General features: G+C 48.9%; 1 protein-coding gene across 1 annotated transcript in view; it reads right to left on the reverse strand.

The window, feature by feature from the left end:
- LOC145361775 (transient receptor potential cation channel subfamily M member 4-like) overlaps positions 1-14,305 on the reverse strand; it is a 64,418-nt gene extending 50,113 nt beyond the window's left edge. The window contains exons 1-5 of the mRNA XM_080217742.1: positions 14,205-14,305; positions 7,929-7,996; positions 6,035-6,212; positions 3,403-3,583; positions 713-879 (exon numbers count right to left, since the gene is read on the reverse strand). Coding sequence (XP_080073868.1) covers positions 713-879; positions 3,403-3,583; positions 6,035-6,212; positions 7,929-7,996; positions 14,205-14,231 — 621 coding nt within the window. The 5' untranslated portion in view covers positions 14,232-14,305. The remainder of the gene's footprint in view (positions 1-712; positions 880-3,402; positions 3,584-6,034; positions 6,213-7,928; positions 7,997-14,204) is intronic.
- Positions 14,306-15,690: the final 1,385 nt, after the last annotated feature.

The following is a 15,690-nucleotide window of genomic DNA, read 5'->3' on the forward strand; positions in this document are numbered from 1 at the left end:
AGACTACACACACACTGTCACATTCTCACACACACACACACAGACTACACACACACTGTCACATTCTCACACACACACACACACACACAGACTACACACACACTGTCACATTCTCACACACACACACACACACACAGACTACACACACTGTCACACTCTCACACACACACACACACTCACTCACACACACACACACACACACACACACACACACAGACTACACACACTCTCACACTCTCACACACACACACACAGACTACACACACACTGTCACATTCTCACACACACACACACACACACAGACTACACACACTGTCACACTCTCACACACACACACACACTCACTCACACACACACACACACACACACACAGACTACACACACACTGTCACATTCTCACACACACACACACACAGACTACACACACTCTCACACTCTCACACACACACACACTCACTCACACACACACACACTCACAAGCTCACACACGTACACTCACACACATGCACACACTCATACTCACACTCAGACACACACACACTCTCACACACTCACACACACACTCACACACACACAAACTCTCACACACACTCTTACACACACACTCACACACACACACACTCACTCTCATACACTCACACACACGCATACACACACACATACTCACACACACTCACACACACACACACACACACTCACGCATGTCTGTTACCTTGGGGTTCACAAGACGTTCTTTCTCGTACACAATCCCCCATGGGGCTATCCCCATGGCAACCACCTTTGCGGTTGAGCGGGTGTTTGCTGTGGCGTGGTCCCGCACTGCCTGGCCTACGTATTTTCCAATCCCGACCTGCAGTCCACTCGTCATAATCCACGCGCCTGCGAGATAGATCGACAGGGAAATAAGACAGGGGAGCAGGGAGGACACTGGGAGCAATGGCAGAGAGCTGTGGTACAGAGGGCTGAAGGTAATGGACAGCCTGAGAGTGCGACCAATACCACGGAAAGATTCAGAAAACCTTTCAAATGGAGACATTGGTGGATCGGGAGCGAGTGTGGGCCAGCGAGTGCCAGGGTGATGGGCAAATGGGACTTGACTCTGATGAAGGATGGCACAGTGGTTGGCACTGCTGTCTCACAGCGCCGGGGACCCGGTTCGATTCCAGTCTCGTGTCACTGTCTGTGCGGAATCAACACGTTCTCCCCGTACCTGCGTGGGTTTCCTCCCAGTGCTCCGGTTTCCTCCCAAAGTCAAAGATGTGCGGGTTAGGTTGATTGGCCATGCTTAATTAAGCTAGTGCCAGGGGATTAGTCATAGTCATAGAGGCCCCACTTGTCCATGCTACCCTCTTTTTTTAAAACCTCTAAGCTAATCCCAATTGCCCGTATTTGGCCCATATCCCTCTATACCCATCTAACTACCTAAATGCTTTTTAAAAGATAAAATTGTACCCGCCTCTACTACTACCTCTGGCAGCTCGTTCCAGACACTCACCATCCTCTGTGTGAAAGAATTGCCCTCTGGACACTTTCGTATCTCTCCCCTCTCACCTTAAATGTATCCCCTCTAGTTTTAGACTCCCCTACCTTTGGGAAAAGATATTGACTATCTCGCTTGTCTATGCCCCTGATTATTTTATAGACCTCTATAAGGTCACCCCTCAGCCTCCTATGCTCCAGAGAAAAATGTCCCAGTCTATTCAGCCTCTCCTTATAACTCAATCCATCAAGTCCCTGTAGCACCCTAGTAAATCTTTTCTGCACTCTTTCTAGTTTAATAATACCCTTTCTATAATAGGGTGACCAGAATTGCACACAGTATTCCAAGTGTGGCCTTACCAATGTCTTGTACAACTTTAACAAGACATCCCAACACCTGTATTCAATGTTCTGACCGATGAAACCAAGCATGCTGAATACCTTCTTCACCACTCTGTCCACCTGTGTCTCTACTTTCAAGGAGCTATGAACATGTACTCCGAGATCCCCTTGTTCTGTAACTCTCCCCAGCACCCTACCATTAACTGAGTAAGTCCTGCCCTGATTCAATCTACCAAAATACATCACCTCGCATTATTAGGGTAAATGCATGAGGTTATGGGAATAGGGGCTGGATGGGATTGTGGTTAGTGCAGACTTGATGGGCTGAATGGCCTCCTTCTGTACTGCAGGGATTCTATGATTCTATGACTTCAGTGAGGTAAGCCTGTTAGAATATGAGCTCCCTGATTGAGTCCTAATTGATGGCCCAATCAGGGAACCTCATGTTCCCCATTTAAAGCAGGTCTGTCAGTCTCTCTGCCTGCTGAAGCAAGGAACACACAGGGAGCACTCTGTTGTGTAGTATATCTTGTAAATAAAGAAACTTTTCGTGATGGGACCTTCCTGTAGACTTATTACATTGACATGAGTTAGGATCCAGACAGCAAAGCTCTGGATAAGATTCAGTTGATTAATGGTGGAGGGCAGGAGAGAGAGTACAGAAGATGAAGAGCTGAAACACGTTGATGAAGGAAGAATGAGGCACAGATAAGATGAATAGCCAAGGTCTATTTCCCAGGGTAGGGGGGTCCAAAACTAGAGGGCACAGGTTTAAGGTGAGAGAGGAAAGATTGCAAAGGGATCTGAGGGGCATCTTTTTCACAAAGAGGGTAGTTGTATAGGGAATGAGCTGCCAGAGGAGGCGATAGAGGTGGGTACAATGACAACATTTAAAAGACATTAGGACAGGTACATGGATGGGAAAGGTTTAGAAGGATATGGGCCAAACGCAGGCAAATGGGACTTGTTCAGTTTGGGAAACCTGGTCAGCATGGACGGGTTGGGCCGAAGGGCCTGTTTCCATGCTGTACATCTCTAACTCTATGGCCATAGAATTCCCCGACCCTGCTCACCTGGGGAATCGGAGCAGGCGAGGGGTGGACAACCGGAAACTCCATTGAGATCAGACAGGGGTTTCCAGTCCAGGGTCGAGTGAGCCATAAAATCCCACCCTATGACTCTCATGGAAAGCTGGCCAAAGGGAACCATAACATATAAGACAAGGGAGACGTTCAGCCAAGGATAGAGTTGGAGCCCAAACTGTTGATGGAGCTTGTTTAGAAGTGGGTGATGGCGGACAGCGAGAGAATTGAAACATGTCCGAGAACCACTTTTCCCAAAGTGAACCAGATAAAATACCCACGTGGTGGAATTTTACCGGCACTCCGGCCCCAATTCCGGGGAGGGTGAGGCTTGCAGAATGGAATTCCCCATTGGTCTCGGACGGGATTTTACGAGCCTTGCCCGAGCGAGGTTGTAAAATACCCGCCGTGATGTTCAATACCATCCAACGCAGAGAGCAAAAATATCGACGGGAGGAAGTGTCAGTCCCCGGACCCCCCCCACCCCCGAGACCCTCACCAGTGCTCTGCGCTGCTTTGACCAGCCCACGACGGAGGATGTCCTTCAGCCACGCCTTCATCTTTAAGCTCCCTTCCCCGCCGACCACCGACACCACCAGGTTGGGAGGGGGGATGTCCCAGAAGTGGGTGATGAGGGTGTAGACGATGGCAGGGTCCGTGTCGGAGGACAGCCGCACAAACTGGAAAGAGAAGAGCGGGCGTGACTTTTCGGGACGCCTCCACGCGCGGTCACCGTAGGAAACATGGCGGCCAATTGCAACACAGCAAGATCCCACAAACAGCAATGTGATAACAAGCAGGTAACCTCGCCTTTTCCATTTGATTTGGTTTATTACTGTCACGTGTATTAACATACAGTGAAAAGTGTTGTTTCTTGCGCACTGTACAAAGCATACCGTTCATAGAGAAGGAAAGAAGAGAGTGCAGAATGCAGTGTTACAGTCAGAGCTAGGGTGTAGAGAAAGATCAAATTAATAAATTGTCCCTAAATTAGTTTTCCCTCAACGTGGAATGCCATAAGCATAGATAAGGGTCATGGGTGGAGGGGGGACTGGTAATGTTAAAATGGCGGCGCGGGCTTGTTGGGCCAAAGGGCCTGTTTCCCGGGCTGTTTTTATTCCTTGTTCTTTGTAATGTGAGGTAGGTCCATTCAAAAGCCTGATGGCAGTAGGGAAGAAGCTGGTCTTGAGTTGGTTGGTACGTGACTTTTGTGTCTTTTTCCCAATGGAAGAAGGTGGAAGAGAGAATCGGGATAACTAGGTTATCCATGAATGTCTCCGCCTTCTCAATCTTGTACCTTGCCTGAGTTGTGGTGATCCTCAGGTTAAATCACCACCAATTAGTTCTCTCTCTCCAAGAGGAGAGCAGTTGATATCCATCTGGGATTATGGTGACTTTATATTTGACCATTAATGTCTTGGACACTAGGCCGAACTCCCCAGATCTTTCCCTTCTTCATTCTTTCGTGGGACATGGGCATCACTGGGCAAGGTCAACATTTATTTCCCATCTCTATTTGCCCTTGAACTGAGTTTCTCGCTGTTTCAGAGGGGCAATCAAGAACTCTTTCTGGTTGTATCTCAGCTTGGTATGGGCTCCTGCTCTGCCCAACACTGCAAGGAACTACAAAGGGTTGTGAACGTAGTCCAATCCATCATGCAAACCAGTCTCCCATCCATTGACCCCATCTACACTTCCCGCTGCCTCGGCAAAACAGCCAGCATCATTACGGACCCCACATGCCTCGGACATTCTCTCTTCCACCTTCTTCCGTCGGGAAAAAGATACAAAAGTCTGAGGTCACGTACCAACCGACTCAAGAACAGCTTCTTCCCTGCTGCTGTCAGACTTTTGAATGGACATATCTTGCACTAATTTCATTTTCCTTCACACTCTAGCTATCACTGTAACACTACATTCTGTACTCTCTCCTTTCTTTCTCTATGAACGGTATGTTTTGTCTGCAGAGCGCGCAAGAAACAATACTTTTCTCTATATGTTAGTACATGTGACAATAATAAATCAAATCAAAATGACTGTGACACTATATCCTGCACCTTCCTTTCCTTGTCCCCTAAGTGCTCTACGAACAGTATGCTTCATCTGTATAGTGTGTAAGAAACAATACTTTTCACATTGCCAATAATAAATCAGAAGAGTCAACCTCATTGCTGTGGCTCTGGAGTCACGTGTAGGTCAGACCGGGTAAGGACAGCAGATTTCCTTTGCTAAAGGACGTTAGTGAACCAGATGGATTTTTCCAACAATCGACGATGGTTTCATGGTCATCAGTAAATTCTCAATTCCAGCTTTATTTTATTGAATTCAAATTTCACCATTTGCAGTGGCGGGACTCAAACCCAGATTCCCGGCACATTAGCTGAGATTTCCGGATTAATAGCCCGGTGATATTACCACTAGGCCATCGTCTCCCCATCATAGGCCAAATAATCCTCCTTCTAAGAATGTAAGAACTAGGAGCCATCTGGCCCCTCGAGCCTGCTCCACCATTCAATAAGATCATGGCTGATCTTTTCATGGACTCAGCTCCTCTTACCCGTCCACTCACCGTAACCCTTAATTCCTTTACTGTCCAAAATTTGATCTATCCTTGCCTTAAAAACATTCAGTGAGGTAGCCTCAACTGCTTCACTGGGCAGGGAATTCCACACATTCACAACCCTTTGGGTGAAGAAGTTCCTCCTCAACTCAACTCAACTCCTGTGATTAAAATTCCACTAGTCTACGATTACCTTCGGTGGCAGAGTGGTTGGCACTGCTGCCTCACAGCACCAGTGACCCGGTTCGATTCCCGGCTTGGATCACTGTCTGTGCAGAGTTTGCACGTTCTCCCCGTGTCTGCATGGGTTTCCTTTGGGTGCTCCGGTTCCCCCCCACAGTCCCAAAGACGTGCTGGTTAGGTATATTGGCCATGCTAAATTCTCCCTCAGTGTACCCAAACAGGTGGCGGAATGTGGCGAATAGGAGGATTTTCACAGTAACTTCATTGCACTGTTAACGTGAGCCTACTTTTGACACTAATAAATAAACTTTAAACTTTGGATACAACCTCACTCGAACACACATTGCTCGATCAGCAGCGAGTGGAAGCGATGTCATTTCCTCCCTACCTTGCCGTGCAGCCTTCCTTTCCCGAAAAATTCCACATCTCCGAACGCGTCGGTTGGCTCCTCCGTCGTATGCTCGGCTGTGTTCCACCTGCTGACAATGGCAGCTCCAAAGTTGTCCTCTGTTGCCACCGAGTTGTGGCAATCCTTGGGGTAGCCACACTGGCAGAGCTGTTGCTTGCTGGGAAGGGCGGAGGAGGTGAGGCGTGTTAGTTGGGTGAGCGAGCATTGGAGACAAAAGGAAGGCCTTTTGGAAGGCCCTTAGATCCCAACCCTCATCCAATTCCGGCCTCTCACACAATCCCCATTCCCTTTGTCCCATGCTTGATAATCTTGCCTCCTGTTGTCTTGGTCCTGGAATTCTCTCCCTAAACCTCTCTGCCTTTCTCAAAGACTTATAGAACCATAGGATCATGCAGTACAGAAGAGGCCCTTCAGCCCATCGAGTCATACTCGAAACACCTGGAGCGGAATCTTTCCATCCCACCCGCCACGGGAATCGTAGCGGGCGGGACACGGAACATGCAAAGATCCGTTGACCTCTGATGGGATTTTCCTGTCTTGGGTCAAGCTGGAAAATCCTGCTCCTGAACTCCCACTGAATCCCACTTAACCCAGCACAGCCTTGAATGTTGTGATGTGTCAGTTGCTCATCCCAAGGACGTGAGGCCAAAGAACAAAGACCAAAGAAAATTCCTGTGCTGTAATTTTCTTTGTTCTTTGCACTCAGCTCCCTTGCAATAAATGCCAACACTCAAGCTGTCTTCCCAATCGCTTGCTGTACCTGCACGCTACCATTCCATGACGACCTGGACATCTAGTGACACAATATCGAATGTTGATGCATTACGTGGGTCTGTGGAGCTCCTGGGATGATTTAATGTGCTTAAGGTGAGCTCTGTTATTGTTACACATTCCTGAAGGGCCCCAGATTCAACCTCAGATACATTAGAACAAAGAACAGTAGAGCACAGAAACAGGCCCTTCGGCCCATCGAGCCTGGCCAACACATGACACCTTTCTAAACCAAAGATCTTTTGTCTCTACATTGTCTGTATCCCTCTTTTCACTGCCTGTTCATGGATGTATCAAGATACCTCCTAAACATTGCTATCGTATCTGCTTCTTACCACCTCCTCTGGCAGCGCATTCCAGGCACTTATCACCCTCTGTGTAAAAAACAACTTGCCTCTCACATCTCCTTTAAACTTTCTCCCTTTTACCATAAACCTACCCTGGAAAAACAACTCTGACTACTGGGGTGGCACGGTGGCACAGTGGTTAGCACTGCTGCCTCACAACCCCTGGGAACTGGGTTCGATTCCAGGCTTGGGTCACTGCCTGTGTGGCGTCTGCACATTCTCCCCATGTCTGCGTGGGTTTCCTCCGTGTGCTCCTGTTTCCTCCCACAATCCGAAGATGTGCTGGTTAGGTTGATTGGCCGTGGTAAATTGCCCCTTAGTGTATCCTGGGATGTGTAGGTATCCTGGGATGTGTAGGTTAGAGGGATTAGGGGCTGGGGATTGTTGTCAGTGCAGACTTGATGGGCCAAATGGCCTCCTTCTGCACTGCAGGGATGATTAAGATTCTATCCATGCCCCTTACAATTTTGTAAGCTTCTGTTAGCCTCCGACATTCAAGTGAAAACAAACTAAGTTTGCCCCAATCTCTCCTCGTAGCTAATGTCCTCCAAACCAGGAAACAAGCTAATACTATTCCTTCCCTTCTTTCATACCCAGAGTGCCCATCCTTAGGATTTTACACTATGCACAGTCCGTGTAACCCATCATTCCACACAGTTAGTTATTCCCAATTCCAAGTGGCTGATCCTTCTCTCACTAAACCCCTCTGGTTATTCTCGGTGTCCCCCCTCCCTCCCATCGCCCACATCCTTTACCTCCCGGAGGTTGTATCCTCGAGGAACGTGGAACATGTTTTCTTCTTAATCACCTTGGGAATCCAACTCTATTAAACAGAAAACACACCAACAGTCACTTAGTTATTGCTCGGGTTTGCACGTGATCCAATGAGCAGCTCGCTGTACCTGGGCAAAGAGAATTAACCTCTGATCAGGAGCTGAGTAAATTGAATCACAGAACCCCTACAGTGCAGTCAAGGACATTGGGCTTATCCAGTCCACACTGACTCACTGACAGTGTATATTACCCAGGTCCATTCCCCCACCCTAGCCCCGTAATCCCACACATTTAACGAGGCCAATCTTTCTAACCTCACATCGCTGGACACTAAGGGGCAACAGAACATGACTATTCCATTTAACTTGCATATCTTTGGACATTAAGGGGCAATTTAGCATGGCCAATCCACCTAACCTGCACATCTTTGGACACAAAGGGGCAATTTAGCATAGCCAATCCACCTAACCTGCACATCTTTGGACACAAAGGGGCAATTTAGCATGGTTAATCCAACTAACCTGCACATCGTTGGACACAAAGGGGCAATTTAGCATGGTTAATCCAACTAGCCTGCACATCTTTGGATACTAAGGGACAATTTAGCATGGTTAATCCAACTAACCTGCACATCTTTGGGCAATAAGGGGCAATTTAGCATGGTTAATCCAACTAACCTGCACATCTTTGGACACTAAGGGACAATTTAGCATGACTATTCCACCTAACTTGCACATCTTTGGACTGTGGGAGGAAACTGGAGCACCTGAAGGAAACCCACGCAGACACGGGGAGAATGTGCAAACTCCACACAGACAGTGACCCGAGGCCGAATTGAACCTGTATTGAACCAACGCTAACCATTGTGCCACCAGGCCGCCCTTAATCTGTTCAATATTTTCCTGAGTTTTGCAGAATGAGAGGTGATCTCATTGAAACATTCAATATTCTGAAGGGGTAAAGAGAGATTGTTTCCTCTGACTGGGGACTCTAGAACATGGACGCTCAGTTTCAGGATTTTTCCTTTATTCTCTCATAGACTGTGGACATCACTGGTTAGAGAACAATTGGTTGCCCATTCTAATTGCCCTTGAACTGATTGCCTTGTTAGGGCCATTTCAGAGGGCAGTGAATGGCCAACCACATTGCTGTGGGGGTGGTGTCAGTCAGGCCAGGTAAGGATGGCAGATTTCCTTCCTTAATGTATATCAGTGAGCCAGATGGGTCAATCGGCGATAGCTTCTTGGTCATTATAGCTGAAATTAGCTCTCAATTCCAGATTTATTCATTGGTTTAAATTTTGCCAGCTCCTTTTTATGGGATTGAAACTTCTATCTGTTGATGCCTAGGGCTACTGTCTCTGTGGAGTTTGCACATTCTCTCATGTCTGTGTGGGTTTCCTCCGGGTGCTCTGGTTTCCTCCCACACTCCAAAGATATGTAGGTTAGATGGATTGGCTGTGCTAAATTACCCCTTAGTGTCCAAAGATGTGTAGGTTAGGTGGATTGGCCATGCTAAATTGCCCCTTAGTGTCCAAAGATGTGTAGGTTAGGTGGATTGGCCATGCTAAATTACCCCTTAGTGTCCAAAGATGTGTAGGTTAGGTGGATTGGCCATGCTAAATTGCCCCTTAGTGTCCAAAGATGTGTAGGTTAGGTGGATTGGCCATGCTAAATTGCCCCTTAGTGTCCAAAGATGTGTAGGTTAGGTGGATTGGCCATGCTAAATTGCCCCTTAGTGTCCAAAGATGTGTGGGTTAGGAGGATTGGATGGGGGAGAGGGCCTTGGGTAAGATAGTCTGCTCAGAGGGTCAGTGCACACTTGATGGGCCTAATGGCCAATCTGCGCTGCGGGGATTCTATGAATATGTCCGTCAATGAGTGGAATGGTCTTTGCACATGTGGTCTTGCTCACTCTTCATTGGAGGAAGGGATACGTGGTTATATTTGTTTCTTGCGAGGGGACCTTCCATGTCTGGGAGATTTTTATTGCTATTTAATCAATCATCAGCAACTCAACACACCTCACAAAATATCTGAACCTATTGGGTTTTTTTTACCTTTCCAAGGCGTCAGTTGAAGATTTGGGAATCTCCTATTTCCCGTCCCCTCTGTGGCTGCCCTTTCTTGTGTATGAGGGCATCGGTGCCAAGTTAATTGGTGCGTGTGTTCCAGCACCCATAGGTTAAAGGATATAATTATGACGTTGTATAAACTTCTCTGTCAGTGTAATCTGTGTTGTTCACTTCGCTGCGGTTTCCACATTCTCCTTGTTAGTTGTTGCTTCTCTTCCTGTGCCCAATGGCACAAGAATTTATTTTGTCTGTTTCCATAGTGACCAGGATTTTCCAGTTCCGCCGCAGGGATTGTAGCCGAATGTCCGTTGACTTTGGCGGGATTGGAAAATCCCAGCAGAAGGCAGGACTGGAATGTCCCAACCAGTGAGTTTCTCCTGGGACCGGTCACTAGTCTATCACCAGGGGCTTATAGCTTGATGAGGCACTAATTTTAACAGATGCGCCATATATTTGTCCAGGTTAGTACGGCTTCTGCTCTTCCCAAGACTACAGGAAACTACAAAGGGTCAGGAACATAGCCCAGTCCATCACACAAACCAGCCTCCCATCCATTGACTCTGTCTACATTTCCCGCTGCCTTGGCAAAGTAGCCAGCAGAACCCGGGACCCCACACACCCCGGATATTCTCTCTTCCGTCAGGAAAAAGATACAAAAGTCACATACCAAACAACTCAAGAACATCTTCTTCACTGCTGCCATCAGGCTTTTGAATGGAACCGCCCTGCCATAGAATGAGGCCATTTGGCCCATCGAGTCTGCACCAACCACAATCCCACCCAGACCCTATCCCCATAACCCTATGCATTTGTCCTAGTCCAGCTGACACTAAGGGAACCACCTAACCAGCACATCTTTTGAGTGTGGGAGCAAACCGGTGCACCCAGAGGAAACCCAGTCAGACACGGGGAGCATGTGCAAACTCCCCACAGACAGTGACCCAAGCAGGGAATCCAACCTGGGACCCTGGTGCAGTGGGGCAGCAATGCTAACCACTGTGCTGCTGATCTCTCTCATTTGTTTGGTCAATCCACCTAACATGTACAGTGTGGGAGAAAACCGGAGTACCCGGAGGAAACCCATGCAGACATGGGGAGAAGGTGCAATATATTTCTGAGAATTGGGTAAATAGGTTCCACGTGTTTTTAATTGTATAAAATGTTGCCCAACTTGGTCAAAGATTATGGCTAATTTGTTGTTGGGAGGGGCTGTATATATTGAAACACAGGTTGTGGCCACTAATGCTTACATAACTGATTAAACACGGACTCTGTACTGTTACACTGCAGAAGGAGACTCACTGAGGTTTTGCAGTGCAGTCCCCCCAGGAGCCAAGTATAATGGCAACACATGGAGTGTACAGGACTTATTACCCTGCTGAATAAACAGGAACTCCATCCAGATACACAGCCTCTACAACTCTGTGTGTCTGTAAAACACAACTCTGTCTAGTTACACAGAGCGATCCTTACCCTGCTGAATATACAGGAGCTCTGTCCAGTTACACAGAGCAATCCTTACCCTGCTGAATAAACAGGAACTCTGTCCAGTTGCACAGAGCGATCCTTACCCTGCTGAATAAACAGGAACTCTGTCCAGTTACACAGAGCGATCCTTACCCTGCTGAATATACAGGAACTCTGTCCGGTTACACAGAGCGATCCTTACCCTGCTGAATAAACAGGAACTCTGTCCAGTTACACAGAGCGATCCTTACCCTGCTGAATAAACAGGAACTCTGTCCGGTTACACAGAGCGATCCTTACCCTGCTGAATAAACAGGAACTCTGTCCAGTTACACAGAGCGATCCTTACCCTGCTGAATAAACAGGAGCTCTGTCTCATCGAGGGTCCATGGCACTAGACAACCAATGGTGAGATTATGGGGATGGGTGGCTCAGAGACAAGAGGTCATGTGATGAAAGCTCCAGGAATATGGCCAACTGGAGTTGGTCTAGCTGCACTGAGCCAGCTTGGTGCTGTGTTGTGTACAGTTTGGGCTATTCTGTGCTGAGGCCCGATGTTCATTACACAGAGGACAGACACTAACATGCCCAATCCAGTCCATGCTGCTGTTTATTTAGCACCTGAGACACATCTTTTCTCGTCTAAGTCTCCGATTCCCTTCTCTCTCACGGAGAATCATAGAATCCTGCAGTGCAGAAGAAGGCAGATCGAGTCTACTCCGAAAACAGTCACACCCAGGCCTTATCCCTGTAAACCCACTTATTTACCCTGCTAATCCCCCTAACCTACACATCTTTGGACACTAAGGGGCAATTTAGCATGGCCAATCCATCTAACCTGGGCATTTTTGGACACTAAGGGACAATTTACCATGGCCAATCCTCCAAACCTGCATACCTTCGGGCTCTAAGGGCAATTTAACACGGCCAATCCACCTAACCTACACATCTTTGGAGTGTGGGAGGAAACCGGAGCACCCGGAGGAAACCCACACAGAGACAGGGAGAATGTGCAGACTCCACACAAACAGTCACTCGAGGCAGTAATTGAACCCGGGTCCCTGGCGCTGTGAGGCATCAGTGCCAACCACTATGCCACCAAGATGGGCTTCTATATATTATGATCTTAATGCTACCTCCCCCACCAACATCCCCTGAGAACTGATTCACCCTGGGTGTCACCTGGGGTCCACTGATTTATCTTGAAGGAGGAGGCTATTGTCGAGGCCAGAGATCTCATGTTCAAGTCTCACTTCCACACTCGATGGTCACGGAAAATGCAATTTTTTTTCCCCTCGAGAATCTTTGGAACTCAGAGATTTTGAATATTTTTGGGCAGAGGGAAATAGACTCTTGGTAACTAAAGGGGCAACGAAGGGGGGGAAGGGGTGGCTGTGGGCGGATGCGGGGAGGATGGGGGGAAGTGTGTGGTGATGATAGTGATAGCGGGGTGCAGATTTGAGGCTGCAATCAGAACAGCCATGATCATATTCAATGGCAGAACAGGCTCGAGGGGCTGAATGGCCTGCTCCTGCTCCTTGTTCATATATCCACATGTTACCAATCCTTGGGTGGCATTCTCCAGCCTCCCGCCATGTGGTTCCTGCCAGCGGGAGGTGGCCTGTCGTTCGCTAGGGATTCTCCAGTCCCGCCGCTGTCGATGGGAATTCCCATTGAAGTCACCCCCTCGCTGGCAGGAAAACCGCGGCACGTGCTGCCGGCGGGGCTGGAGAACCCTACCGCAATCAAACAATGCACCATCTCCCCTCGGTGGGAAACCCACAGGCGGGAGGAGGGTGGAGGATGTGTTGGCGGCGGGACTGGAGAATCCCGTCGCTAGTAAATGACGTGTCAGCTCCTGCAGCGGAGAGGCTGGAAAATCCTGCTAGTGGGAACCGCTGGAGAATTCCAGCCCTTGTCTTTTGATTGGTGCGTTTGCGCTAAGTGGAAAAAAACACCGCAGTACCCTGTAAAATACCGATAGGCTGTTAAAACCAGAATGGCTGCAAATTAGTTCACAAGGTGGAATGGGCAAGTCAGCAGGAGACACTGATTGAAGATGCGCTTGGAGCAGTTTAATTTTAATCTGAATCTCCTCCACATTTTAAACAGACAGTAAAGAAAATCACAGCACAACCTGCAGGGAGGGTAAATTCAGTCACATTAAAAAGCAGGTTAAAAGAGGGAAAAGATCCAGGGAATCTCAGGAATAGGGAGAGAGATAGGGAAGAGGGTTGGCATGGTGGCACAGCGGTTAGCACAGCTGCCTTACAGCGCCAGGGGCCCAGGTTCGATTCCCGGTTTGGGTCACTATCTGTGTGGGGTTTGTACATTCTCCCCGTGTCTGTGTGGGTTTCCTCCGGGTGACCTGGTTTCTTCCCACAGTCCAAAGACGGGCTGGATTGGCCGTGCTAAATTGCCCCTTAGTGTCCAAAGATGAGCAGGGTAGGCGGATTGGCTGTGTTAAATTGCCCCTTAGTGCCCAAAGATGTGTAGGTTAGAGGGTAAATATGTGGGGTTATGAGGATAGGGCCTGGGGTGGGATTGTGGTCGGTGTAGACTCGATGGGCCGAATGGCCCCCTTTCTGCTCTGTAGGGATTCTATCTTCTTTAAACATTGTGAATAAAGCCATGTTTTGATGTCTCCGCATGCCCCTGGAATCCAGGCATGCCAAAACAAACTCCACCATTTATAAAAGATTCTGAGGAAACCTACCTGGTCTCTTCCCAACCTGCTGTCCATGGTTTGGAGAGGATTCCGAGCGTACTGCGGGCAGAATGGCGGAAGATCTCTCGTCTGAGGCTTGAGTGAAAGTTTCCGGTCGTTCGCCGATGGAATTGGCAGTGGTTACTTTTCTCTGCGTGTGTGTGGCTGTGTGTGAGTGTGTGTGTGAGAGACAGTGAAGTTATCGCAAGCCACACCTGAACTGTGTCACAACCTGTCGAAGCACATTCCCGATTGGCAAACGGCTGATCCGCGATAAAGAAAAGGAATTAGATGCAGGGCGCGTATCCCGGGGCACATATTAAACTGATAGGCTGCAAAATAGCAGCAACTTAAACAATCATGAGTAAACGCAGTGAGTAATTTGCGATCAGTCTGATACAGGGTGGTGGACACAAAGTACAACCACAGCAAGGAAACTGGATAAATACTTGAATACATCAGGGAGTGCCGCACTGTCAGAGGGTCAGTGCTGAGGGAGTGCCGCACTGTCAGAGGGTCAGTGCTGAGGGAGTGCCGCACTGTCAGAGGGTCAGTGCTGAGGGAGTGCCGCACTGTCAGAGGGTCAGTGCTGAGGGAGTGCTGCACCGTCAGAGGGTCAGTGCTGAGGGAGTGCCGCACTGTCAGAGGGTCAGTGCTGAGGGAGTGCCGCACCGTCAGAGGGTCAGTGCTGAGGGAGTGCCGCACTGTCAGAGGGTCAGTGCTGAAGGAGTGCCGCACTGTCAGAGGGTCAGTGCTGAGGGAGAGCTGCACTGTCAGAGGGTCAGTGCTGAGGGAGTGCTGCACTGTCAGAGGGTCAGTGCTGAGGGAGTGCCGCACTGTCAGAGGGTCAGTGCTGAGGGAGTGCTGCACCGTCAGAGTGTCAGTGCTGAGGGAGTGCCACACTGTCAGAGGGTCAGTGCTGAGGGAGTGCCGCACTGTCAGAGGGTCAGTGCTGAGGGAGTGCCGCACCGTCAGAGGGTCAGTGCTGAGGGAGTGCCGCACTGTCAGAGGGTCAGTGCTGAGGGAGTGCTGCACCGTCAGAGTGTCAGTGCTGAGGGAGAGCTGCACCGTCAGAGGGTCAGTGCTGAGGGAGTGCCGCACCGTCAGAGGGTCAGTGCTGAGGGAGTGCCGCACTGTCAGAGGGTCAGTGCTGAGGGAGTACCGCACTGTCAGAGGGTCAGTGCTGAGGCAGTGCCGCACTGTCAGAGGGTCAGTGCTGAGGGAGTGCTGCACTGTCAGGGATGCCATCTTTAGAATGAGGTGTTAAACTAAGATCTGTTGACCCTCTCAAGTGGCTATTAAAAATTCTAGGAGGACATTTTGATGGAGGGAAGTCCTCTGCGAGCTATTGGCCAATTGTCTAAAGATGTATAGGTTAGGATGATTGGCTATGCTAAATTTCCCCTTAGTGTCCTGAGATGCATCGTTTAGAGGGATTAGGGGGTAAATGTGTAGGGATATGGAGGTAGGGCCTAGGTGAGATTGTGGTCGGTGC

This window comes from Carcharhinus amblyrhynchos, chromosome 35, assembly GCF_965287045.1.
Source record: "Carcharhinus amblyrhynchos chromosome 35, sCarAmb.v2.hapA, whole genome shotgun sequence".
In the NCBI taxonomy this organism is placed as follows: domain Eukaryota; kingdom Metazoa; phylum Chordata; class Chondrichthyes; order Carcharhiniformes; family Carcharhinidae; genus Carcharhinus; species Carcharhinus amblyrhynchos.